The sequence below is a fragment of the Lathamus discolor genome, chromosome 9, assembly GCF_037157495.1.
Source record: "Lathamus discolor isolate bLatDis1 chromosome 9, bLatDis1.hap1, whole genome shotgun sequence".
NCBI classification, from domain to species: Eukaryota; Metazoa; Chordata; class Aves; order Psittaciformes; family Psittacidae; genus Lathamus; species Lathamus discolor.
In genome coordinates, this window is record NC_088892.1 from 14,424,211 (window position 1) to 14,451,981 (window position 27,771).

The 27,771-nt window shown below is 40.8% G+C and overlaps 2 protein-coding genes across 6 annotated transcripts in view; one reads left to right on the forward strand and one right to left on the reverse strand.

Moving 5' to 3' along the window:
• Positions 1 to 4,420, forward strand: part of GRIA3 (glutamate ionotropic receptor AMPA type subunit 3) — a 154,104-nt gene extending 149,684 nt beyond the window's left edge. For 3 of the 4 annotated variants that reach the window (XM_065689172.1, XM_065689171.1, XM_065689173.1), the window contains 3 exons: positions 820 to 934; positions 2,975 to 3,222; positions 4,150 to 4,420. In XM_065689172.1, the coding sequence (XP_065545244.1) occupies positions 820 to 934; positions 2,975 to 3,220 (361 nt within the window). In that variant the 3' untranslated portion in view covers positions 3,221 to 3,222; positions 4,150 to 4,420. The remainder of the gene's footprint in view (positions 1 to 819; positions 935 to 2,974; positions 3,223 to 4,149) is intronic. The other variant, XM_065689175.1, reaches the window with a different exon arrangement.
• A 10,450-nt stretch (positions 4,421 to 14,870) lies between these two features.
• The window catches only part of THOC2 (THO complex subunit 2), a 50,928-nt gene continuing 38,027 nt past the window's right edge, over positions 14,871 to 27,771 (reverse strand). The window contains exons 29-39 of one of the 2 annotated variants that reach the window (XM_065689120.1): positions 27,422 to 27,606; positions 27,035 to 27,137; positions 26,228 to 26,664; positions 25,307 to 25,365; positions 23,755 to 23,790; positions 20,014 to 20,151; positions 19,586 to 19,655; positions 19,353 to 19,510; positions 18,646 to 18,722; positions 18,501 to 18,548; positions 14,871 to 15,737 (exon numbers count right to left, since the gene is read on the reverse strand). In XM_065689120.1, the coding sequence (XP_065545192.1) occupies positions 18,521 to 18,548; positions 18,646 to 18,722; positions 19,353 to 19,510; positions 19,586 to 19,655; positions 20,014 to 20,151; positions 23,755 to 23,790; positions 25,307 to 25,365; positions 26,228 to 26,664; positions 27,035 to 27,137; positions 27,422 to 27,606 (1,291 nt within the window). In that variant the 3' untranslated portion in view covers positions 14,871 to 15,737; positions 18,501 to 18,520. The other variant, XM_065689121.1, reaches the window with a different exon arrangement.

The following is a 27,771-nucleotide window of genomic DNA, read 5'->3' on the forward strand; positions in this document are numbered from 1 at the left end:
CAGGCAGGAAAAACTCCCAAGACATCACACAAGGAGGAAACGGAAATGGCAGAATCCAGCTGAGGACTTCTCAGGCGCTGCTTTCACACAGGGAAGGGACGGGTATGCTCCGATCCCCCTGGGCTTGCAAGCTCTTGGCAGCACCACAGTTAGCAGCTCCCTTCAGTCTGCTAATCTTTCCCACCCTGACACTTCCAGCCGGTGTTTCCATGTCACTCATTTGTTTCGTAAAGGTCTGTGTTTGCTTATTACCTGCTGCAGTTCCCTGCACCAGTAATGTTCAGGGTGCAGCAGCTCCAGCGGAGAGCAGCGCCTGTGCAGTGAGCACAGCCTCTTAACAGCGACTGGAGCTGGAGAAACCACCAGCAGGAGGGAAACAGGCAGGAGGGGTGGTGAAACCTGCCTGCTGACCCCCCCCGGGGTTGTTTGCTTTGCAGATGTACACACACACACGCACAAGTACTCGGTGGTGGGGCTTTGCTGTCTGTTAGTGCAATACGAGGGGTCCTGCTAGATCAAACCCACTGTAAAGCTACTGTGAATGCCTGCGATTGCACCAAACTGGGAAATTGGACTTGCTTTGTTTCTACTACCTTCATTTAACAGTGAGTGCCGATTACTCAAAGCGATATGGGCAGGACCTGGTAATATAGCATTACTGTAGCATTAACTTAAGGGGATGATCCAGTTGCCTGCAGTGTAAATACTTTGTGGCCAGGAACCCTGCTTTATCGCTTTGTATAGTTTTAAAGTAGTTTAAAGATTGAATAACATAAAATAACATAATATAATGTTATTTATGTTATTTCCCACGTGAAGAACTCCTGTAAACCTTGCAGTATTGAAACTCAGTGAACAAGGCATCTTAGACAAGCTGAAAAACAAATGGTGGTACGATAAGGGTGAATGTGGAGCCAAGGACTCCGGAAGTAAGGTCAGTCGCTGAAGGTCTTTTTGTACTGATTAGCAATCACATTTTGACCCACTGTTTGTTTATACAAAGAATGACTTTCAAAAGTTGATATTTACATTTTGAAGGTTGAAAGAAAAGAATAGGAAAAAATAATTAAGTCTCTGAACGTGACAGCATTTTTCTTGTATGCAGTAACAGGCTGTAGTTGTAAGTATGCTTTACTATTTGAGTATTTTGCTAGACGAACATGGAGAGAGAAGCCCCCAAAGCCTCCCAGGCTGGTACCTTCCTTTAAGTGTGCAAGTTGCAGCACAGTCAATGTGTATTATTCAGGCCAGCACCTTTTCTTATTTTCAGTTTTATTGAAGAAAACACATTTTTGTTTCAAACTTGTGACTTACATTCTGTACATGTCAGTTTGGGGAACAGTCGCATGCTTGCTAAAGGTGGACAATTTCAGGACAGGCCTGTAATAAGGGAAAACAAATGCCCTTCCTGCCCTATTTCCCAATTCAATTTGAAACTGGTTTAATTTTTAGACAAATCTAGGAATCCTATGGGTAACTTTTTATGTAAAGAATATATGTTCTTTTTTATGCTACTCTGAACCCTTTTGCTGCTGCACGGCCCTGTCCCACACTGCAGGACTGCTTTAGAGGCCAGTGGAGATCCCACCCCTGTGGTGGCAGTGGATAACCCAGTAGCTGCACACTTAAATTGCAGGAAGTATTTACTTACACCACTCAGCTGAAAGAAAACACAGAGGATTTTTGTTTTTAATGCTTATTGAGGCATTGAGGAGAAAAATCCTGTAGAAGTGCTGGGCTTGTTGGAGTAAAGGACATTTTGAAAGGCACCGAGAGGAAGAGAGATCCAGCTTCAGCTGAAATCAGTCACAGTCGAGTGCCTGAGTCCCCTGGTGCCTTTGGAAGTGCTCTCTATAATCATTCAAACAGAAAACTGTAATTTGGAAGCACCCTCTCAGTGTTGGAGGACAATTTCAAGTTCCATCAAAGCCAATAATAAAAATTCATTGATTTCAGCTGGACTGGAAGTTGCTCAGGGCACAGCCCTGTAGCTGGTGTCTGAGATAAATCTGGGATTGTGGGACATCTGAAAGCACAACAGCTGCAGAAGGAAACTGATTGAAAGGAGGCGTAAATGAGTAACAGCTTTAGTTTAAATGGCAGGACATTTGCTACCTCTACACAAACTGCCCATGAAATGAACAGGTACTTGCAAGGTAGATAGTACTTTATTCTGACTATATGCAAGTATTTCTCTCCCTGAAGGTAATTCTAAACTTAGCTCTGTCAGCCTGCATCCTGCGGGCACAGCCCCTTGCACTATCTGCCCAGCCAGGCCCACCAGCATCAACTCCATCGCCCGCGCAGCAGCAAAAGAGTTGCAGCAATATTTAATATGATCACAGAATCCTGTTTTTAAAAATGCAAGCTTTCTCCCCCATCTGACATGTATTAAAGGGAGGTAAACCCTGGACAGCCCTTTTTCATGTTACAATGACTGGTTTTATTCAGTAACTCATTCTCCCTTGGTTACCAAAGGTGCCAGTTTAGCTTAGGGCCCTGCTGCTTGACCTTAAAGTAACTGACCATCTTCCTAGGGTGGGTTTTTTTCTCCTAACTGTTGAAAACAAGGTAGATAAGTTTAGCGGCATCTCTATAATTTTTATGTACATTCACCAAAACCAAGTGTTTTATGCTGTTTTAAACCTGCTGGTTTATGCAGCCACTGCTTTCCCCATAGAGCATTCCAGAGGGGTCTTTGCTACCAGGGATGCTTGGCTGTAGGCAGGTTTGCTCTGGGATGCCGAAGGCCTGGGGAAATCAGTGGCCACAATAACCTCATTGCCTTGGAGTCAGCCAGGGTTTCACCTACCTAAGGGTGGGAGACAGAGCAGTTATTGGGCTGCTGGGATGGGGGGGAAAGCACTGAACGCCATGAGTGTAGTTATTCCAGCTAGAGTTAAGTGCTAAATAGCCTGTTGTCTGTCTGTCTGCTCCTCACAGCTAAACTAACATCGCGGCTCATTTCTCTTAGGACAAGACGAGCGCTCTGAGCCTGAGCAATGTTGCTGGTGTTTTCTATATCCTTGTTGGAGGCCTTGGGCTGGCCATGATGGTGGCACTGATCGAGTTTTGCTACAAGTCTCGGGCCGAGTCCAAGCGAATGAAACTCACCAAGAACACGCAGAACTTCAAACCTGCCCCCGCCACCAACACCCAGAATTATGCTACCTACAGAGAAGGCTACAACGTGTACGGCACAGAAAGTGTGAAAATCTAGGGGTACGGCTGCGGGCCGGGACCTAAAACCCTCTGGGTTTTCTTTCTTTCTGGTTTTTTTTCAGCTGTGTGTGATCTTTGTTGTGTGAATCAGCCACTGCTGCAGAAGGGCTTGTGAAACATTGTCTGGTGGCCGTCTCAGAGTATTAGTGATGTAAATGCCTTCCCTGAACAGAAGTAAGCTTGGTACCATACTATACTGTGATCAGTGACAGCTGTCTTCATAGAATGATTGGAGTTGGAAGGGACATTAAAGCTATCTTGTTCTAACTCCCTGCCACGGGCAGACACACCTTGCATTAGACCAGGTTGCTCCAAGCCCCATCCAACCTGGCCCTGAACACTGCCAGGGATTGGGCAGCCACAGCTTCTCTGGGCACCCTGTGCCAACGCCTCAGCACCCTCACAGGGAAGAGCTTCTGCCTAATACCTAATCTAGATCTACCCTCTTTCAATTTAAAGTCATTCCCCTCTTGTCCTACCACTAAATGCCCTTGTTAACAAGTCCCTCTTGTAGGCCCCTTTTAGGTATTGGAAGACTGTTGTAAGGTCTCCCCTGAACCTTCTCTTCTCCACGCTGAAGTGAGTAACTTCTCTCTCCAGCATGGTGCTAGTTCAGTGCATATAAAAGTGTTTTGTTAGTTGCTCTACAAAATATTGTCATCATAATTCACATCTTTCTTGCTAGTGACCTTTTCCCCTTTATTTTTTAAACTATAATCAGGCCAGGTAAGTGATTTTAACAAGTCTCAAAAAAATCTACAATAGAACAGGAGAAGTCTACACTAGAAACCATAATTGTGAAGAATCAAAGTAGGGTTGAATTGCTGACTCTGTTGGCCCATCAGCCACAGACTGTGCCTCTCCCACACTGAGCTCACCTGCCCCTTGCCACCAGGAATTGATGAAATCTTTCTGGCTTTATTGTAGATCCTCACCCTGGCAGCACGCAAGAGGAGAAGCAGCAGAGAATGTGGCTACTTCATGGATTCGGACCACCTGAGCCAGTTGTACTCTCTCCGAGGTGTCAGGCATGACACGCGTTGATGATGGTGCAATGTACTTTTAATAGGAAAAACTGATATTTTTTTCCTTCAGTGCCTTATGGAAGACTCTGAGACTCACAACAATGCAAACCATCACCGAAATATTCTTGCTTTGCTTGAAAGAAGAAAAAGAAAAAAGAAGGAAAGGAAAAAGAGAAAAGGAAAGAAAATAGAAAAAAAAAAGAAAAAAGAAAAGAGAAAAGGAAAGGAAAGGAAAAAAAAGAAAAGAAAAAAGAAGGGAGAAGAAGAAAAGAAAAAAAGAAAAGAAAAAAGAGAAAAGGAGAAAAAAAAAAGAGGGAAAAGAAAAATGAGGGAAAAGAGAAAAGACAGAAAAGGAAAGAGAAAAGGAAGATAAAGAAGAGAAGATAAGGAAGGAGAAAAAGAAAGAAAAGGGAAGAGAAGAAAGAGAAGGAGGAAAGAGGAAAAGGAAAGGACAGGTAACAAGATGTTAGTATGTGGAAAAAAAATCTTGTAAAAAAAATCAGTGCAACAAAAGCCATTCTTTGATACCACTGCACAGTGAATGAACTTGTGTCCTGAAAGCAAACCGCAGCCGGTTTCATCAGCCACCCCAGTCGTATCAAATTGTGAAACTCCTCCTGACACAATGCCTCAGAAATCTGCTGCGTGCGAACACGGACTGGCCTGTCACTGCTTGTACGAGCTGATGTCAAGATGTTTCTGTATTTACTTACCAGTGGTGTGATTTATTTTTTGTCTGAGCCACTTTAACTCTCCAGCTAATCTGAGCAATTCTGTATAGCAGTAAAAGCTGTGACACCTGAAGAAAAGAATCTGTGCATTAAAACCCGTTAAGGTCAATGACTGCGAATCTGTAAATCCAAAAGAAAGTAATCTGTGGAACTGCATGTCTTGCTTCCAGATCAGTAAATTAATTTCTTGACAAGGTAGCTAAAGTGCAGGCAGAAAATATTGCATTCCTGGGGTTTTTTTCTATCATCAGGCATACCTACAGGTGCTTTATTAAAATGACATTGGGTGGCTTTTAAAAGGAAAATAAAGAGAAGAAAAGCTACTTGCTGTTTAGGTTCAGACCATATATCTCTTTTCTTGCTGTGCATTTGCATTTTAATTCACTGTTTAATATCAAGCAATGAAGCAAGAGAAGCACAGGTTAGTTTTGCCCAGGCCTGCTTCTGCTTCCGCCCCCAGTTCTCTCACAACTAGCACTGTGCTCAGCTAATGCTTCTCGGGAATGGTTATTTTAAACCAGAAGTAAGGAAAGAGGATAGTAACTCAAAGTAGAGCTGCAGTTCCAGGGTAATATTAAGCGATCTAACACGATTCCTGCTAGTACTGTTATATTATATCAGCTCCTGCCAACTCTTGTTTCATGGCTACTGGTGAGAGGATACTCCTGTCCTTGCCCCCTCTGGGAAGAGGACCCCGCGCTCCAGCCGACACTGCTACAGGTAGGGGCTCACTATTACTCACATCAACGTCTTAGACAGCAGCAGCGTTTCAGCCTTGAACCTCTGCCTGGAAACTACTTAACTTCATCTTAAAAATAAAATAAAATTAAAAAAAAAATAGCAAAAGACAAAAAAAACAACCTTTAAACATATTGTCAATCACATGGGAAATGTTCAATGGAATATCTGCATACTAATTACCTCTAATCGACAATATGTATTTTCTGTAGTTTACTATAGAGTTTTATTTCATCAGTAACATACAATGAAAAGGAAACTCATTTAAAGCAGTCTGACCCTTAGGCGTTTAGTTTGCTGATGATAGATTTGAACTTTTAATAGGATTTAAAAAAAAAGAAAAAAAAAGATTCTATGGGGAAAGTCTTGTTAAAAATAAGTATTTCCAACAAAATGTAATATAAAAACCATTTTAAAAGCTCGTAGGAGAATAATTTATTGTTCACGTTTTTAACAAGATATTGACAACAAATTGTTGGTTGGTTTTCATTTTCTTTTCATGAAACTGTGATTTCTTTTCAACTTCTGAAGGCGATCACGGCCCCAGCGCGGGCGAGCTAAAGCTGTGCAGTATGAGTTGTATTTAAAACAAACGTTTTTCTTAAACGCTGTATAAAAGATGTATGTTTATCAGATTCATTTTTAAGTGGTGGCTTCACACCAGTGAAGGGGGTTTGAGAAATGGTTTGATATTTTTTAAACTTGCATGTAAAGCTAAAACAAAACGTGTTGAGTGCTTACCAATCCCGGCTACCAACTTCAAGCTATCGGAAGTTCGGCAGTAGTCTCACCATGATTTGTTTCAGTATGTTTTACTTTGGGGGATTTGGGGGATTCTTTCCTTTTTCTTGTCTTGGGTTTTTTTCCTTCCTCATTTTTTTTCTTTTTTTCTTTTTTTTTTTTTTTTTTTTGGTAATTTACTTTCCTCGTTTTGGTCTTTGAAACTGCACTTCAGTGAGCAGAAAAAATTGCCAAGCAAATTAATGACTGTAAAAGCATAAACTGCATGTGTGGGCATCAATTACTGAGCCTCATTTTAATGAGGCGTTGTACAAAGAGTTTTAATACATTTTGTAAATAAAACTGTAAAGAAAAAAAGTTCAAGAGCCAGCTGATCTTTTCACCAGATGGGGAGGAAAGCCTGTCCCTCTCTACTTAGGATGTCCCACAGGTATTTCATTTGGGGCCACCCACAGCACTGAACAGAGGATGCTGCTGGGAAATGCATATTCCTGTTTTGGTACCCTGCAAACAAACTGATTCCACTCTTGATGACCCCTCTGGCCAGTTCCAAAGGGCACCCTGAGCTGGAGGGGAGAGCCCAAGGGATGCTGTGCCCTGCCCTGGAGTGGCCAGCAGCACAGGTAAATCAATCCCTCACGTTGACTCTGCAGTTCCCATGTCTTCAGCAATGCTTTGAAAAGAAAAACTTCACCCAACATTACAGCTAATCCCAACTCTAATTTATGGCGTTTACCTCATCCACACTTTGTTCTTTCCTAGTCACCACAAACTACGAACCATAGGGAAGTAATCCTGGTGTTAAACAGCTGGTGTGCACCCAAGTCACATCCCAGCAAGGGCACCCCTCAGGGGCTCAACCAGCCTCATGGTCCCCATCAGAAGCCAGCTCCCACTGGGCTCTTTGAGGGTCCACATGGGTGACGAGTTTCCAGTGCCTGCTGAGGGCTGAGCTGGAGCAGTGCAAGACTTCACTGGGCTGTGGGGATGTAAAGATCATCGCCTGGCAAAGAGCCCAACAGTGAGGGAGGGCCCTGAGCAGGGAGTGCTGCTGCAGAGGCGGCAGCATGGGACCTGAGCGACTGGCTTGGTACCTCCTGCAAAAGCACACCTTGAAACCCAGCCAGACTTGATGTATGGAGCATCACTGGCTGCAGGGAAAAACACATGTGGCAACCATCTCAGTGCCTTTCCCGGGGGAGCACTCGGTGCCCAGCAGTGGGTCTTGGCTGTGGGCCCTGCTCCCTGCAGAGCTGCCGTCAGCTGTGGTGCCTGTTGTACATGAGCGCAGTGGTGGGACACAGGCACTGAGCTCACCTGCATGTCTTCAGGGGAGACTTCAGCAAGAGCAGACAAAGCTCAGGAATGAGAGCTAATAGGAGAGCAATAAATAGCAAGTATTTGACACCAAACCAGCCCATAAGACTGAAGGTTTTATGGTGTTTTGGGGGTGAGCAGATCACTGTGCTCAGGCTCTCGCTGAAATGAGCCTATTTACATGTAAAGTGCCCACACAGAAAATGCAGGGAGGCGTGAAAAAAATTACCATTCTGTCTTTTCACCTTCATTTCACACCTGACCATGGGCAGGATGGGTTTAGAGAATGGTCTTGATTCACTCCTATAGCTGCACGCAGCCCCGCACTGGCTACAGGAATGAGTGATGCTCTTGTCCCCACCTACCTGCCAAAACACTGCTGTGAGCACGGCTTAATGCTGGCAGAGCCCCAGCACTGAGCTGGGAGGGTGTGAGGGTGTGTGCCAGCCTGATAGCTAACTCGTCTGCTGGGGTCACGCTGAGCACCACATCCAAGCAAAATGGGTGTTAAGAACTGCTAACAAATATATATTATCAGGTGGAACTGATTGGGGCTGGGGTGAAGTGGCACGGCTGCACCACTGAGCTGGGACAGCCAGGGCAGGGTAGGGTAGGGGACAGCCCCACACAGAGCCATGGCCACAAGGGTGAGGCACAGGAGCCTGTGTGCTACCCCAGGTCAGGCTGGGACAGCCTATGTTAAGCCAAAACCAGTACTTCACAACGTAACACTGCAGCAAAGGCAGCAGGACTAGTGCAACAGGCCTGGAACACAGTGCTCTAACACACCCCAAAGTGACTCTGAATGTTTCCTTATGTTATTTCCCAAATAACAGAGTAATTAATTCACTCAGTTTCCAGAGCCATCAGTGGGAGCAAAGGGACACCAACAGTGTTCAAGTTCACACCTAAAAATCCCAAACCCGTAGCAGCTCTGCCTCACAGTAATGAACACATCTGACACCAAAATAATAAGCTGTAACGCAACCCCCACTGTCCATTATGGCATAGTTTTCCTTCCAAGGTTTTGCACCAAGCACTGAACCATTATTTTTTAATAATTATTATTTATGGTTATTAAAATAATAATATGTCATGGTTATTAAAATTAAATTACAAAACGTCTTTGGTGCTCATATTCAACATCTCAGTCTGGAAAATTGACTATTTTGCAGGCAGCAATACATAAACAAGTTCTGGATAATGATAGCTCTATTCAATTAAGCTGGAGGATTTAAGTGCAGAGATAATATTTCCATGGATATTACAAATTTCAAAGTAATATTAACTCAGAACATAGTACATCTAAAATTGGGATCAGGGAGGACAGTGCCCACAGCAGCAGCAGTGCCCGCATCCTGACACCCTGTGGAGCTGGGCTCAGTGCCCCTCAGCAGCGGGGCTGCAGGGAAAGCCCAGGCTGGACTTGTGCCATGTGCTAGCACAGAAAGGGATCAGAAGCCCCACCACTACTCGGGGACCCCCCCTCCTATGCGCTCTGCCTCTGTCCTCAGGCTTCCTTGTCTTCACACCCCAACCTTAGCAGCGTTCAAGGCCAGGCTGGATGGGATTTGAGCAACCTGGTCTAGTGGGAGGTCTCCCTACTCCATTCCCAAACCAGTCCAGGATTCTACGATTTCATTACCCATCAGCAGAAGAGTTACTGAGATGGTTTTTAACACAGCAGCCTCTCTGCAACAGCATCAAGACACGCTTTCCAGCATCCCTACCTGTGGGCACAGGCAGCAGCAGCAGCCATCAGATGAGACAGAGCAGTCAGACACTACTACACCAGTACCCAGAGAGGAGTCTGAGCAAAGGAGCTGCCATGCACACCTTACGGCCAGCATAACAGCAAAACCTCTGCTCCTTCCCAGTTACCAGGCTTTCCATCCCATCTGCTCTCTAGAGTGGTTGACAAAGCTCGCTGGAAGCACCTGCATTGCTGTTTTTGGACACTAGAAGAGACTGATGTGCTGGGTGGTGGTGCTGACACGGGCTGACATGGAGGGCAGGATAATGACTCCTCCATGCACACACCAAACATCTGTTTATTGCAGTTTCTAGCATTGAAGTGTTAGCCCCGATTTATTGATGATAGCTGTGGCGTTTCAGGACGACAGGACATCTGACAGAAGAGCGAGAGGACAAGATCCCATTCCACAGCACCTTGTAATCAGCAGAGCAGGAGGGGCAGGGAAGGTGCCATGAGAAGTGATGGAGCACAGGGCACGGCAGAGCGGAGCTGAGGAAGAGCAGAGGCTTTCCAGCGGTGCTTCATTGCCAGCTGGTGAAGAGGCTGTTGACATCCCCACGCAAGCAGGCAGAACTGACACCTAAAGGTGAACTCGGAGCCAAGCTGTAGCAGCAGACGAGGTTTGGAACCAGGATGAGCAGTGGCACCTGGGCTGGCCCAGCAGACGGTTACAGGGGACTCTGCCATCACTTGTTTTGTTACAGTTTCGGGCCTTCCTTACTTTATTCTAGTTTTAGGCAGAAAACAAGATAAAGCCAAAGGGAGCTGGCTCTGAGGAAGGGCTGGGAAGCACAGCGGGTGCTTACAGAGCCGCCCTACAACAGTGGGGACCTGCACAGACATCACAGGGCTGGGCAGGGACAAAACCTGTAAAGGTTTAACAGCATCCCCAAAGCACCTTGGTGGCAAAGCAGGGTGAAGCACCTAAAGCCTATAAAAAACCACAGCACAAACCACAGCCATGATGCTGGTACTGACAGCTGCTTTAGAGAATGTTTAGCACACAACGCAACTGACCACTTAATACGCGCGTGGCAGATGCTTGGGATGCTGTAATGAGCGAGGAAACGCCTGATTTAACACAGGAAGCTGATTAAAGAGTACAGAAGCAGAGCTGCAGTCTGTGAGGGAGGGCAGGCGCCACGGGAGTGTGCCTTGAGACGTTCTGATGCCGGCTGGGTTCTTCAAGCAGAGAAGCCCCAGTGTAAGGCTGGGGCCTCAGCCCGCCGCCGTTGCTCGGAGCAACACTGACATGCAGCGGCCGGCCGGCGCCGCTCGCCGCACCCTGCCCAGCCCCGGCCCCCGGCGGGGGCCCGAGGCTCTCCCCAGGTACCCCCCGCCGTCAGGAGGGAAGGGGGGGTCCCAGCCCAGCCACATCCTTCTAGCGCAAGAGCACCCTGGCTTTGCACATCCATGTGCCTTTGACCGGGCTCTTCCCACCCGTGCTGCCGTGACAGCTTTCGGGGCAGGGCTGGCCTTTTCTGCGAGGGAGAGGTGTTTGCTCTGTGCTCGGGGAGCAGAGTTTAATATCATTTGGAGCTTTTCAACAAATATTGGATTTGAATTCCAAATATGGCCTGAGCAGGCTAATTACCAAAAACCTACAAAATTAATGTAAGAGCCACAGTTTGATCTGAGGCAAATAAATATAAATGGTATTTATTCAATATTCCCCTGCCCTTTAAACAAGGGAAGTTTGCCATAGTCAGGCAAAATAGCTTATTATAGAACAGGTGAAGTTGTGACCTATCGCAGATGGTGCAGATTACACAGAACAATTAGAATGTCACATCAAACAGGCCACACCAGAAACAGGGATTCATTCAGAGTGCACTGCATAGGGTGCACTGTCTGGGCTGCCCTCCTGCTCTCCCATCCATCCAGCCTTGTCTGTTCTTCACAACCCTCTCAGCTTTAGTCGATGGGGTTGAGCCAGTGGATACAACCCCACCAGCTCTGGAAACACAGACCCCTTCTTCCCATGCTTTCCCCAGCCATCTGGGACTCCCCTATTTCCACTCAAAGTCTCATACACCCGCACGGTCACCCAGCCAAAGCCTCGCCTCATCACACTCCAGTAAACCACAAGGAGCAGGGTGACTTTGATGGAAGCATTTCATTTTAGACTGAACTAATGAGTTAATTAAAAGTGCCTGAGCATTTAGCTTGGTTACTCTCCTTTTTAGTAATTCTTCCCGCCTCTAATTAGCTGGGTAACTCTTACCTGATTCCCTTCCCAATTTGTCTGTGTCTTTCTTGCACTGCAGGACAAGCATTTGTAATCTTCTCTGATTTATTCAGAAATAACCTCTAATTAACAAGGACAAAGCTAATCAGAAGAGTTTTATCGATCAAGTCTATCAGCATTGCAATTCCTTAATATTCAGTATGTTAAAATATAGCCACCAGGATTGACAGCCCTCCTGCCCCAACCCCCAGACTACAAAAAACACAAGCCAGCATTCGCAGAGCACCAGGGATGCTCAATTTCTGGTTCATGTTCATTTTCTCTTGATTGTATTTAATAAAACAGATACTAAACAAATCAGCCAACCCCAAACCAAGCCAACAACAACCAACAATCCTCCCCCCCCCCCCCCCCCCCCAGGAAAAAAACCCAACAAACAAAACCTAAAAAGCCACCTAAATCTCACAATATGTGAAAGACGAGTACCTGTTTAATAGTACTAATACTTGATGCAAAAAGGTTTGGGGCTTATCATTATAATCAGCAAATACTCCATCAGCTAAAAAAGGTTTGCTTTTGTTGATACTGAATCAGCGCAAAAAATCTATTGCTAAACACTGCTGGGAACAGAATCATTTGCTCTGTGAACCTGCAGGCCAAGATCATGATCTGCAGTTAAAAATCCATCAAGTTACAACTCCTTGCAAGGCAGTGACTTTAAGCAGGCACCTACTCCACCTCCTCTCAGTCCCATCATCTACTTCAGTGCCAGCAGTATCACGCACCCAGGCACTGTGATAGCTCAGATCCCTGTCACCTCACAACGCACCCAGGCTCAGTGCTTCAGGTGTGGACAACAAAATTCTCAAAGGAGAAAAATTTGCTATATTGGGATTATTTAAGAGGTTGTCAGCATAACATTTTCCCCAGTTTGTCACGTTTGATGAACCAGCAGCTGTTTCAACCACCAGCTAAAATAACTAATCCATGAAGAGTTTTCTCAGCCCCAGTCCTGTTGAACACTATCAGTTTAGTACAGAGTGTACCTTACTCGTTTTACTATTTTATAATAGTCATTACAGGAAAATCCTAAATAAATACCAATCAAGTTCCACAGAAACACTGACTCTTGAGCCAAACCCACACTGCCTGCCTCAGCTTGATCTGCTGATGACTGATATGCAGTCCAGCCTGCCACCAAGATAGGTAATTCCTTGACAAAGAAATGACCCTCAGAAACTCAAGCGCCTCATACAGGATTTTTTTTTGGACAAGGGAAAGAGCAGCACAGGGGAAAGCCATACAGGTGTGACCCTCCACATAAAGCAAACCAGCACACAACGATTAACTTACCATTTGAAATAGGATTTAATGTCACCCTTATCTCATTTTTATTTTAGAAGTTCACAAACAGAATATTGAACATTTAAATATGTTAAGCATGTTTCTCCCAGCAACCATTAAAAATCAGTTTGCTCTGACTAGAGTTGTATTTTATACCCTTCCCTGTGAGCAAACCCCATTTCCCAAGCCTGTTCAATAAGGACTGATTACCCCATCTAAACTTAAGTTGATTTGTATCTATTACTAAGAATCAATAAACATCTTTCCGGAGAACGCAGCCAACAGAAAGCATTTATAGGCATCATTGCTGCTACAAGCATGGTGCTCAGTGGAGGTAAGCAGAATTAAGGCATGAGGGACCAGCATGGCACACTGGTGGTAGTAACACAAACCACAGCAGTCCAACAGGCAGAATGAATTTTCTGCTTGTCAGTCTGAAAGTGTAACCTTGAAAAACATGATCATCCTTTCCTGTCAGAGACTGTAAAAATTGAGAACATGCTCTCTATGTAATAATTCCAGTATTACAGGGATTTGATTACATTACAGTCCTGAGAGATGTTACACCTATGAGAAATCTGTGTTCTCAAGATCACCACCTCCCAGCACTTAAATCTTTCAAGCTACTTAGATTCCACACCTCCTCCTCCAAAACTCGTCCTTAATTTGCACTTCATCTTTTAATTATTCAAATTAAAGGTACTCTGATTAGCCTTGTATTTGCTGTGCCTTTTAAAAACAGAGGAAAACTTCACTCCAGCCTTCAGGCAGCAGCTATGACAGCTCTCACTACTTCTGCTCACGATCTGAAGCTACATGAGGACCAAGGTTTTACAGTTCTGCTGATATTTCAGTTTTGATACGTAAAAGTTTTCTTTCCCCCTCCAGGTCACCGCTTCTCCTTCTACCACACATGCTGACTGCAGATACAGAGAGCTACTCTGTCTGTATGGCAGGGCTCTGGGCAGAGGAGCAAATGCATTCAAAGTTTCAGTCAGTCCTGCAGCCCCTGGAGCAAGAACTGGCTGAAGAGCATAAGGGATGAAGCACCTCAAAAAGATAAGAATCCAGCTGTAACAGCAGTTCCTGCTACTTGGTGAATACATATTCATTGGGTATTTCAACTGCTGTACCCAGGCCAAACAAGCTCAGCTTCCCCTTATTCCTTCTTAATCACTAAAAAGCAAATGAAGATTCTAGACAGGACATTGAATCTCCATTCTTCAAAGAACACAACCCTGGATTCCTTCACAACTCGCATTTTCTAGTTAGAACAAGCCAGTGATCATTTTTACAGAAGGAAATCCACACCTTTGGTGGGGGCAGGAACGTGACCCCTTCAAAGTCCTCAAGGTTTCTTACCTAGGTGAACACCTGAGATGGCAGCTTCATCAAAGTGACCTACTGTGCCATGTCAAAAGCCAGGTAGAGTCCATTTGTTACCAGGCATTAAATTAAACTGGTCAAAATAAGGCATTTTCAAGACACTCTGGGGTCAGTCTAATTAGACTAAATCAGGAAATGGTGGGAAAAAAGTGCCAGATACTTTAATGAGTCTTGGATGAGGGACAGATGCCTCAAGAGAAAGGCATAAACTTGACCCAATGTGGGAATGAATGCAGGGTCACTGGAGAAGGAACACAAGGTTACTCTACAGCTGGCCCCACCCTATGTAATTAACCCTTTGTGTCTGATCAGTAAGCAAGTGCAGAGGGCTGGTAAGACAGAAAACACCCTCCCAGCATCCCAAATAGCATCAAATGTTTGTAACAATACACAGAGCAATAAAGTGACCACACACAGAACGATTTACGACCCATTGAGAAAACTATTGTTTATTTAGAAAAAAGGTTACACTGGTAGAATTCAGCAGATAAAAAAATTTTTTTTTTCCTTTTTTTTCTTAAAAATGTCATTGTGAAACTTTTCAGACTAAAGTTCGGCAATACAAAGCTCCTGTAGCTGTAATTGAAACTTAATTTACTTCCGGTTTGAAGAGAGCATTTCCAATTGATCTAAAAACAACATGACAAACAAAAGGTGTGGCAAGGGACAACTGAGCACAGGTTTAGGTCAGGATGGAAGGGACAGGCTTCATTCTTTTTTTCTTTAAACAAGTCAACGTTGTACACAATATACAAATAATCCCTACGCACTGCATGAAAACAGTGCTCCCACTTGACTTCTTTTTTTTAGTCACTGATATTAAAAACAGGCCAAGTAATAAATAAAAACTGAGTTTAAATGAGGTAAATCCAAAAAGGTTCAATAATTGTTTATTTGCGGTTTTCAAACATCTAAAAGAATGCATTTCAGATCGAAAGAATTACTAAACTCAGGCAGTATTTTGACAACCTAAAGTGGAACTCTGTACACATGAAACCTCATTTGCACTATGGCAACTGTTTGTTTGCAGCACATTGTGCTAAAATATGGAATAGGTAACACTTTCAGCCAGGTACTGAAAATAAATGTGTAAGAAACTAAGCAACAAGTTAAAAATACAGTAATGTACAACTCAACAATTAAATCCTCAGCATGGGGAAATAAAGCAGAGAACTGAATAATTTAAGGAGATGCAGATGGGTCCTCTTCATTCACAAATTTCTGTGCAATCTATACTCTGGAAAATACATTTCTGGTCACAGCTGGGTATCTTCCCATTTCAATCTCACCTGCAACAACAGCACACATAATTACAATGAGATGTTGTTCAAATGAATACTGATCTCACAATTAGCATTTTATTCCATTCACAATTCAAAGAATGAGTGGGGGTGGGGAAATAAAACTAATTTTATCAGTCATTCATTCCATAACCAATTTAGTCCACAGCAAGAACTGTATTAATGAAGGAGTGAAACACTAATTTAAAGATATAAATAAAACTCAAGTAGTCACTTGTGGAGGTAAAAACTCTTCAAGAAGTACAAACCCCTCAGAATATTACTATCTCTAAATTAAGCAAGAAATACACTAGGAATAATGTTATAAAACAAACTGGAGCACAGCACAACCACCACCGTGTTGCTATAAAGAGCATTTTTTCATCTTTTACTACGCGAATGATGGGGTGTTGTCACTATTCTAGGGGTGTTGTCACTATTCTAGGCCATATGACCCAGCTTAGCCTATTACATAGCTGGATATGAATTTTACTGTGCAACTGACATTTACCTACACCTGTGTTGCTTAGGTCATGATATAGTCATAAAACACACAGCTGGGCTTTAAGTTGTTACAATCCTCAATTTATGTTGAATTGCTAGTTAAGATAAAACTTCACATTTTATTATGAAAGATGAAAGTCCTGAAGTAGTGAACTTCATCTACCGAAACTCTTTTTTTTCCCCCAAAGCAACATTTAAATGGAAGAAAAGCCTGGGGACCCATCCACAGTGTTCAGACAACAATAACCTCTTCAGACCCTTTTTCCAATACTCTCCCTCCCTTTTCTCTTTAAGGCCACAATCCATGGGTGGAGAATTTTTTCAGAAGACATTCCCAGATGATCAGGAAGAGTTCAGAACTCAAATTTTGGTTTCTTAGTTGGTTTTGTTGGACCTTCATCAAAACACACCTCTGTAAATATTGTATAAGCCATCCTATAATGCTTAGGCCTACTGGAGATAAGTTCCCAACAGCAAAGCCTATACACCTTTCAGATTTAGTCTCTGCTGTTTTAGTTAGAGGCAAACAGAAGAACAGGGGACTGCATCACAGTCTCTCTCTGACACATCTAAAGCAAGTACAGCCATTACAAGGAGCAATGTTAATTAGGAGTCCTTAGCCAATAAATCTCTTCTGTAAGCTTTGCCATACAGTATCACCTTAAATATTCTCAAATATGACAGACATATAATTGAATTTCAAAACCAGTGAGGTTGGAAGGGACCTCTGAAGACTGTCCACTCCAACACGTGGCTCACAAAACAGAATTAACTGGAGCAGGTTGCTCAGGACTGTGGATTACCAACTTAGGTTTTGAATACCCTAAGGATAGCAGCTCCACCTGGGCAAACTGTTAAATTTTTGACCACTCTCTCAGTAGTAAGACTTTCTCCCTCCCCCCATATCTTCAAGTGGGGTTCACAACAAATCGTATCTATGAAAGGCAGCATCACTTTCTAGACCAGCCAAGACAGTTGTGAAAACAAGATAAATTTGGAGGCTCATCAATTCTTCAAAATCCACAAGAATGATTTACTGATTTGAAAATGTTGTCTTCCCCCTAACAGTGTCAGTTTGCCTGATAAGAAGAAAAACTTTGCCTGCCTTGTTTTGTTCATGTATTACTCTATGAAAGCAAACAATCTCAAACCATGAAAATGTGTAAGTGAATAAAAAATTGTTTCTACTTCATTTCTGCTCGTGCTTCCTTTGAGCTCTCACAGAACCTACACACAAAGTTTTAACAAACAATTCATCAATTCTAAATAGAGAACAAATAAGAATGATAAACACTTGGACAATTTGTGAGCATTCCAAAAGAAGCCATATTGTTTGCTATTTGTTAAACATTATCAGTTATTTCCATGTTTACCCAACATATACACACTTCTTAAAATGTAAAAGTGTCCACTGCTTTATGTAGAAAGATTGGTAGCAGCATGTGACTTGAGTTGGGGAGGTCAGGTGAACTTATTTTAAGTTCGCTGGGACACTTTCTTTTCCTGCCCAAATAACTGAAAATGAGATGTTCCAAGTCTCTCAAAATGGCTAGATGCAAACAGGAGAAAAAAACCCACCCTCATACCCCTAAAACTAAACTTAAGTTACCTCATCTTTGCATAGTTCTTAAAACTAAAATAAAATCAGAACAGTCAGCTTAAATGAACAATTTATTTTTCTAAAAAATTCTAGTCCGAATATGGGCTACTCAGAATACTCTGAAGTTTCTCTTTTCTTTCTGCAAATAGTCAATGCCTCCATGTGAAAGTTTTCCTTTGGCTTCTTCCTCCTCAAATCTATCAGATAAGAGATGAATCAGAGACAATGAACTGATTTACTACACTATATAGCAATTTGGTTTAAAAGGTAGTGCTTTTCTTAAATTAAAAAGAGAATACAAAACTTGAGTTTCTAACATACTAGGCAAGATATTCTTAATTAACAGGTTAGCAAGACTGATGGCTATCAGGGCAGCATTTGCCAAAAAGAGGTGAGCATCTATACAATCTCTATGCTGATGATGGGGAAGGTTTTTTTTTTCCCCTGGGATAGAATAAAAAAAGAAACACCACACAAACCCACCCTCCCCAAGCAAACAAAACCACAACCACCTCCAGAAAATCCCCCCCAAACAACAAAACCACCCTAAAACCAACCCTGGGTGATTTCAGCCCTTTTACATGCAGGCTGTTTTGTTTGTGTATTTTTTACCAGTCAAAAGGACCCACGGGGGACACCAAGTCAGAGTAAATCATACGAATTTTTACCTTGACTGGAACAATCTTCATTATCTGTGCTTGTCTGAAGATTTATGAGTAGATTCAGCGTTAAGGAAAAATGTATTTCCCTACATATAATAAAAGGAAGTTCATTTTCTGTATTGTTCTGAAATGTTAATATGTAAAAGGATATTGTTTCTTTTCTTCCTTTCCTCCAGTACTGTCTCGTTTTTCTTTCTTTTCTGTTTTTTCTTTATCGTGTCTTGATTCCTTTAAAAAATACATACAAGGGAAATCATTTATTATAGTATACAAGGTACAGTCTGATAAGGATTATGAATATTTAAACTGGCCACAGCTAAAAAAATTATCAGTTAGAATGACAGTAATCAGCTTCTATGATTTCTGAGATTATTCTAACTTTGTCTTGCAGTTGTACGATAACCACTATCACTGATGAGTTAAAACTGGGAACTACTGTTTGGTGTATTACGAATAGCTACAAACTACTTCTGCTTCCACAAAAAAAAACGCTGTGCTGACACATGCACATGAATCTGAATACAAGCAGACTAGTTTATGTGTCAGTTAACTCTGCTTTCACATATTTGCTCACCAAGCAAGTCTGCAATATTCTAGATTATTCAAACCCTAAAGTGTAAATTCTGAACTTTCTTGGCTGCTGCCAAAATGAACCATTTCTCCCATTTATTCTACCAGGAGTGAGTGCTGAAATATTTAGAGCCACAAGATATCAGAATTTCCAGAAGCAGCATCTTACACATTCACAGTGTACTTTTTTCAGTTTAGGCCATAAACCAGCAATAAAATACAGGAAGAAAAGAATCAGTTTGCTCAGTCAATGTCAGCAAAGCAACAAAATGAGAATACTTATTTTACCTTTTTGCTACCAGAGGAGCTCTTCTCCATCTTTTCTGCTTTAATTGAATCACCTTTCTCTTTTCCTGAAGATTTTGATTTGTTCTTCTCCTTCTCCTTTTCATTTAAGCGAGGGGAATCTGATGGACTTTCACTTTTACTATGTTTTGAAGAACCAGCTAAAAACACAAGACTCAGTTGTAATTCACAGCAAGTAAAAGCCTAATACATACACAAAAAGTTAAAATACGTACTTGTTCCATTTTCCTCTTTGCGTCTTTTAGTTGAATCCTGTGGTACCTCCCGGTCATTGTTTGAATGATCCTGGCACCAAATACAATTATGCAGATGTTAACAGATTAAAACATACTCCCAAAGTAGCACCTGCTTATAATGCTATTTTGAAGAACTGATTTTTGAGTATTCAAATGTATCTGAGTTATTACATCTTGTCTAAACATCCTGTGTGTTTCTTGAGATCAGTTTTGAAGGGAAAAGCATTTGAATACATTACTGTAAACTGACCTTAGAAAAAGCAAAAGGACAAAAGAGAAGCACCCCTGATATGGATCACTTTTGCTTGGCTAGAATGTACAGCCAATTATTACTGCAAGGACTTTCAACAGAAAGCTTCCCAAGTATATACCAACTTTCTAAACTAGTTCATAAAAATGTCACCAACCCTTTTTCGATCTTTCCTGTCCTTGTCATCTTTCTTCTCTCTCTCTCTGGATCTTTCCCTTGACTTGTCCAAATCTTTCTTGTCCACTTCTCTCTCCTTACTCTTGGACAGTGTTGGAGTAGTGTGGTTAATGTAGTGCTGTTAAATTAAGGTAATATCACCAAATATTAATATGTATACCTAGATGTATAAATAAAAAGTCTTACTCTAATATAACAGATCTAGCTCAAAAAGCAAAATTAAACATTAATACTTTACTACCAAAACCAAAAGTGATTTGAGATACTTTAAAACTTGTCATCTGTAATTTAATATACAGTTTTCTCAACACTGGAAATTCAAGAACACTTTCTCTTAACTGAAATACTTATATTAAATACACACAATATTGTTCACCAGCATTGTCAGATCCATCAAAACACATCAGATAGCAGCACTATCGAAACAGGGTATGCAGATTCCTGGACTGACTTAACACTTGCAGTTTTGCCTGGAATGAGTGAATGGAATCAGCTGCTTAAACAGATTCTAGTTAATTTTTAAAGAATAAACTTAATCCATGAATAATTTAAACAAATACTATGAATAATACAGGTTCTCATCTAATGTAATACAAAACTCTACCTTAAGCCTGAACTTCAAATGATAAAGCAGGTGAACATAGAAAAGAATTGGTTTTGCTCTATAATGTGCCCTAGATTGTTACTCCACTCTCTCTTCTAACAACTTTGATAAACTCTAAAACATACTAGTTCACAAAGCTTTATATTTTTTAATATAAACTGGGATCAGAGGGGAAAAGAACAGAAAAGCAACAGTTAAGTAAAACACTGACAAAGTTTAAACACTACTCTGTGTGTGTGTGTATATCTGTAATACAGGCGCTACTGTGTATAAGTATTCATGTATTCAGTAACTAAATTCTGTCTCCTTAAATATAATTATAAATTAGATCCAAAAAATATATTTTTCATAAAATACCAATAAGGCCACGTTTAAATTAAACTCCTCTTTCCTTGGTATTTTATATCCTTAAGTTACAGCAACACACAAACTTAGATCAATATACCTTAATATTTCCCCACTTAAATAAGCTATTAATTCTGGGGAAAACACAGTATCTTTTAATTAAATGTTCTCTCTATTTCTTTTTGGAGAGACATCTTACTTAAAAGCACACCAAAGAAAGAGATAAGAAGATTAGTTTAGAACAATCTAGTAATCACTTGAACCAAACAAATACTATTTCAAATTATTTTATTCTTTTAGCAAAATTAATCCTGTCCTTCTCCAGTTCCAGTAAATGTTTAACTTACCAAAATTTGATGTTACTGGTCCTATGTCAAAAGCCACACTGGCAAAGTTAGGTCTCTCTTTTTACTGAACTGGATTTTATTATCCTCCTACAAAGCAGACTGAACCTTCAGTACTCCTTTCACTACTTTTCTTTCTCCTATTTTCCCTTCACTCCTCTTTGCTTGTTGCATTTTCTACGTTGCTATTCCACAGGTAAATGTATCCTTGATCCCCTTTTGCTGTCAACTTTCAACAGTGACTTGCAAATATGTTTTTTCTATGCAGCCCCATTCAGTTGTCTCCCACAGATGCTTTCCATGTGAGACAGCAAACACATAGCTCTGCTTTCTCCTATTCTGTTTCTTAAGTCCACATGACTGTTCATAACAGATTCCACCGCTCTTCTACTATCCCAATGCAGTTTTGGAAAACTGCATCCCTCCAATCCCCTTTTACAAGAAAAGGCTGGGTTTAGCTCATCAGGCTTTATCAACTCACTCTAGAAATGCTGCTAACTGAAACCACATCAAATTTTGGGCACTGTAGTATATTGTGTAACTTAGGCAAAGGCCAAAACAAGAATAAACACAAATCTAAACTCAAGTCTGGCTTCATTTATTTTATAACCTGCAATGTAAACCAACATTTCAATGGTCTTGGTCCAGAAAATGGATGAAGTCAGGAATAAAGAAAGACTGTAAGCAGACAATGGCCCTAGACTTCTACTAACTTTCAGTGGAAGCTGAACTCATAAATCTTCCAAGCTTCTGAATAGCCCACCCTTTCCCCAAACAAGTATAAAGAAGAGCATTTGACTTGTCTTACATCATGAATAGGGAACATTGTCAAGCAGTGCCTTAAGTCTGTTAGAATGGCACTGGAGAATGAAAATTAGTTCATTAAGTGTGAAATAATAGAAAACAGTATTTAGAAGAGGAAAGTCTTGAACACTCTCCATACCCCAAGCACTTAAACCAATAAATCCTTGAAGAAGTCACACAAGCTGCAGTACACTTTCAGCTAAGTCTATAGAAACACATTATAGTCAATTCTAAAGTTTAACTTTAATTGACTAGAAAAATGAAGCTGTTTGTTGATCATTTAAATACAAATAGCTCCACTGTCTGCTCCATTACCACATCAATGGGTTAATATGTAGAAGGAATAGTTTTAAATAAAAAATTTAGCTTAGCTAATGAAAACTTGAGTGAAGTTTCAATTAACCAGTTGAACCCTGACTAATAATGACTAATAATGACTAATGACTACCATATACCACAACTCCAAGAGATGTGAGCTCAAGACAAATACTGTAGCTTTCTAATTTCAAAAAAACTTACATATACAAGATATCATCACAATGATTCATAAATATTTTTCACATGTATGGATTCAATCTACAGATACTGTAATTTCATCAACTGTAAGAATCAAAGTCTCCTTTATGAGTAGATATGGTTGGTACTGGAAAAATTCAATACAACCATCAGCAAGTGTCCATTATAAAATCAGGGCTATTCTGAATTAAAATAAAGTGCTCTGAACACTTTGTTTATAGAAACAGAGCTAGAAGGAAAACAGCAGTGTAAATGTAGAATAGGAAGTGATAATCCACTATGCGTTTTTAAATTTAAGGGAATATAAGTAATCCTAGATAAACCCTAAATTAGCCAGGAAGTCCAAAGGGTCAGCATTTGCCAAGTGATAAACATTTGTGCTAGTCAGTTACACATTGATACTGACTTTATCATCAAAAAAATCGTAACAGCAACTTTAGAAGATCTGAGCCATTTCCTATTAGCCTAGTATATTAACAACTTTAGAGTATTTGTGAGTGTTCCTATGCAAGTGGTTGAGTCCTAAAAAAACCACAACAGAATATCTGTCTAAATCACAGTATGTTATTCAGCTCTCATCCCACTCTACTCAGCATTTGTCAATCCACACCTGGAATACTGTCTTCAGTTTTAGTCCCAGCTATACAAAGATGTAAACAGGCTGACAGAATAGGTTCAGCCTTGAGAAAAGAAGGCTCAGGGAAAACCTTATCACCATGTTCCAGTATTTAAAGGGTGGCTACAAAGAAGATGAAGACTTCTTTTTACAAGGAGTCACATGGAAAAGACAAGCGTACAAGTTACTTCTGGGGAGATTCTGGTTGGAAATAAGAGGACCAGAATAGATACTGACCCATAAAATCTCTTTAAAATATTGACAGAATGATAAATTCAGAGGATGTTCATTATGTTGCTTCCACATAACTATTCCTCTATCCTGTACAGAGGTTCTATATAGCAGATTGAAAAATTCCCCTCTGTTACTATACTAGCATATAAAGGAATGGAATTTGTATTTCCTGGTGCGGTTTGCCACAAGACTAAAAGTTAAGTTCTTTCCGCAACAAAACCCGAAAGTAAACTTTGGTGGTGTCTAAAAGATTCAAACCTTTGCTGAAGAGTCCTTGAGTTCGTTGAGGTTGTCCTGTAGAAAATGAATGGAGATGACACGTGAGCTGGAATAGTTTTCAGAAACCAGAGGAACTTTGGGAAGCATGGCCGTACCCTTGAAACAAAAAGCAGCTACTCCTTCTGGAATAAATCTCATGTTAATACTGTACACTGAACAAAGCTAGGAACTGAAATAACTTTTAAAAAGAAAGAAGGAGAAAAAAAAGAAAAGAAAGAAAAAGAAAAAAGACAGTCATATCTATTCTCTAGACCCAATTAATTAAACTACAAACTGTGTTTGTATCTAATTCTTCATAAAACAGTGAAAACTGTCCCACCAAAATGATATAAAGAAAAAATAGTCTTAACTCTAAATTTAGCTGAGCCACAGGTGAAATAGGTTTAAAATGTTTTTAAACCTGTATCTTCTCCACTTTTCAGTTACATGTGGTAGAAGTTCCTCTAGAATGAGTTTCTATCCAAAACAGGGAAGAAAAACATCATTGTTTTGAGTAGTTATCACTATCACCTGCTTCCTCAAAACTAATAACAGCTATTTGAGTTTTCCAAAATTAGCCCAAATTTTTCAAGCAAATCTTACACAGAAAAAGATGTATGCTCTGTAAAAACAGAAAAAAAAGAAAAGCTTGTTCTAAAGTTGGTAAGATGGTGAAGTTTAAAGGCCCACATAATCCATCACAGTGCTCTTGATGAAGTAGTAGTAACTTACAGTTTTAAACGTTCAACGTACTGCAAATTCAAAGATTCCATGAACACAGATGGTTTAGAAATAAAATAGATATGGAGCAAGGAATGGCTACCCTGAGTCTTCAAGTAGGCTACGCCCATGGTTTTGTGCTGCGCTTGAATGCTTGGGGTTTCTCTTTGCTGGGTAGTAGGCTTGGTTGCCACATCTGGTTTTATCGTAACGCAGGGCTCAACATGGTGGGAACCCATTGGAAATAAACAAACCTCGAAGGGAAGGTACAACAGAAGCTGCATGTGCACTGAATATACACAACTACAGGAGAACTGATCACCAAGGAGACTTTAAAATGGAACTCCTTTCAAGACTCCTCCTTAGAAGGCACATATTGGTATGATGCTCATCAAGAAGCCTGATGGAATTCAGAGGTATCGTACATCCCGTATCATCCAGGAATCTTCAGTGCTACAGATTCTTCAATAGAAGGGCAGAAAAATATGCTCCACTCTGCTGCAAAGACTCATTTGCTTGTAGCTACCATTGACTCCAAAAAAACTGACTGCTTAAAACAATGAGGCACTTCTGTGTAAAAATTCTCTTGCCACTTCCAAACACTATTTACAAAATTTGTGCTAGGTCCTTGAAGCATTATTTTGTTAATTAAAAATATTTTATAGAAAAAAAACCAGTCCGCCAATAAAGAAAAGGAATGCATTTTCTAATGCAACATAAAACCTCCAGTGGTTCCAGTGTATACTTGGCACAAAACTTGAAGGAAGTCGAACATTGGCATCCCAAACTCGTGAGCCTAACATGGGTGCTGCCTTCCTCAGGCTATACTAACCTTTACTGTTGAGGAATGTGACGGAGAAGAATGTGTATCAACTTTGCGGCGTTTTTGTTCTGAGGAAAGAAAAGAGCAATAGCACTATTAAAACACATCTGAAAGAGGATAATCTACTAATATGGCTTTCTGAAGTACCAAAATAATTTAAGCTAGAATTTAGGGTTTATCATTATGTAATTTTTGTTATTCTTAAACTACCTAGAGTTAACCAGCATGTATTAACCCTCTGTGAAAGTTTGCAAGGAAAGTATCATGAGAACCAACTGCTGCAAAATTATGCTTAAACTTTTATTTTATGAAAACCTGTATCAGAACTGCTGTGAACACCCTGAAAATGTGAGCCCAGTGAAAAACAATACAACCCTCCTTTACTTGGTTTGCCTTAAAGCAGTGCAAGTAAACTCAAACTTCAGCCTCAGATTATAAGAACTTGAAATATCAATGTTAAGGATTTGTTAATCCTTAATGTAAGAAGGGACTGATAAAGCTTACTGTGTCCTGAAGTGGGACACAGCAAAAGCCTACATCTTCCACAGCCCGTTTTCTTTCAATTCAAAGGTTATGAAGAAACTCTTGGTTACACTTTTGAGGGAATTGTGTTAAATTTCTGCAAAACTTGCAAGGCCACAGCTATACAAATACATTTTAATAAAAGACCCTTTATACTTTTACTAAAAAAATTATAGTCTGTAAGGAAATGAGCATTCACAGAGGACATGTGAAGTTCACACGGTTCACCTTTTGGAGATACCCTATCTACTTTAGGCACCAACTGTACTTAAAAAGACAGTACCACAATGACAGCGAGTATGTAGCAATTCTTTCTTGTCATCTCCAGCATTTTCAGACATTCAATGATTTCCCAGTGACACCTCCCATTTTAATAGACAAGAGCACAAATTAAATATGCAAACTTACCCCTTTCAGATTCTGATGTTTCTGATCGGGGAACAGGTGACTTCAAGGACCCAGCTACTGGCACCTTTTCTCCTCCTTTAACATTTTCCTTGGATTTCATTTCCTTCGCTACGTCTCTTTCTCTGGACGGCTCCTTTTCTCTCTCCTTTTCTGACGTTGACTTTGACTCAATGATGGTAACAACTGTCTTGGTTTTTTCTTCTTTTGAAGCTTTTTCTTCTTTCTTGACTTTTTCCTTCTCCTTGTCCGATTTTGGCGTTTTCTCCTTGATCTCTCTTGCTTTATCATCTTTGTTTGCCCGTTCTTCCTTAGGTTTATCTTTCCCATCCTTCCCAAGTGCCTTCATCTCTGGAGTGGCAGCTGGAGTCTTGTCTTTTTTTTCTTTATCTTTTTCCTTCCCACTTTTTTCTTTTTCCTCTTTCTCCTTAACAATTTTGCTGCATCACAAATAAAAAGGCCAATTAGAATGCATAAAAAAACAGCTCCAGTTTTACCACACAGATTTTACTTCTCGTGGTTTGACAGAGCCTCCTGAAGCAGTCGCTTTCAGATTTCAGGTTTGCTGCCTCTATCAGAACAACAAGAAGCAAGTGTTCTCATTTGTTTTATCTTTAGCTAAAATGGAATGCATTTAACACCAGTGCCAGATCATTATAGGTGTATATTTTGGAAGAAATACTCATTTATTAAACTCTGAAGAATGGGAAAAAAATTCTCAGAACCTGAAAGTAAAGAAGTCAGTTTTAAATATAATTCTATGCTTTTGAAGGAAGAAAATAGATATTGCCAGAGAGGAGTTTTTCTCACCTATTAGAAGCACTGTTTCCATTGCTTGTAGTCACCTTCGGTGTAGCATTTACAGCTTTATTAACAACTTTCACCACACCCTGAGACTTCTCCTTTAGTTTCTCTATTTAAAAAAGAGAATAGTTCTATTTCAGTAAGTTAATATACATCCTACTGGTTAAAATAAAACAAGTACCTAAGGATATTCAGGTAAGATCATACGTAGCTAACAGTTAAAATAGGTAATTAAATGCAGAACACCCACTCCCAAAACCAACTAAAAACTAACACAACACTGACCCTATTTAACACCACATTCAGATTTTTTTCACTTTAGTAAGCTAAATCTTGATGTCAACAGAATTCTACTCAAAAATAAAAATAAGCAGTAATCATAGGTTTGTTTACCAGTCTCCTCAGCAGTGCCTTCTTCCAGTCTAACTGTATTTATTGTGAGAGATGTAGGCATCCCAGCACCACCTGGCCCATTTTGTACTGTTGCAGCTACAGCATTCCTGGCAGGTGGGTCTTTGTGGTGGAATTCATTTTCAGGTATCATGAAAGGCTTCCTACTTTTCAACTGCCCAGAATAGCTGCAAGTCGCACAGATTGTTAAATATGCACAAACATAAAGCAAAACATGGGTTGAATCTTAAATGAGGATCTAATCTAACAGTTCATCTGTTATTTATTTCACAGGTTTTCCCAACTGATATGCAGTTTCTTCCCCCTTTATCGATGAGCTCAAAAGAAACACA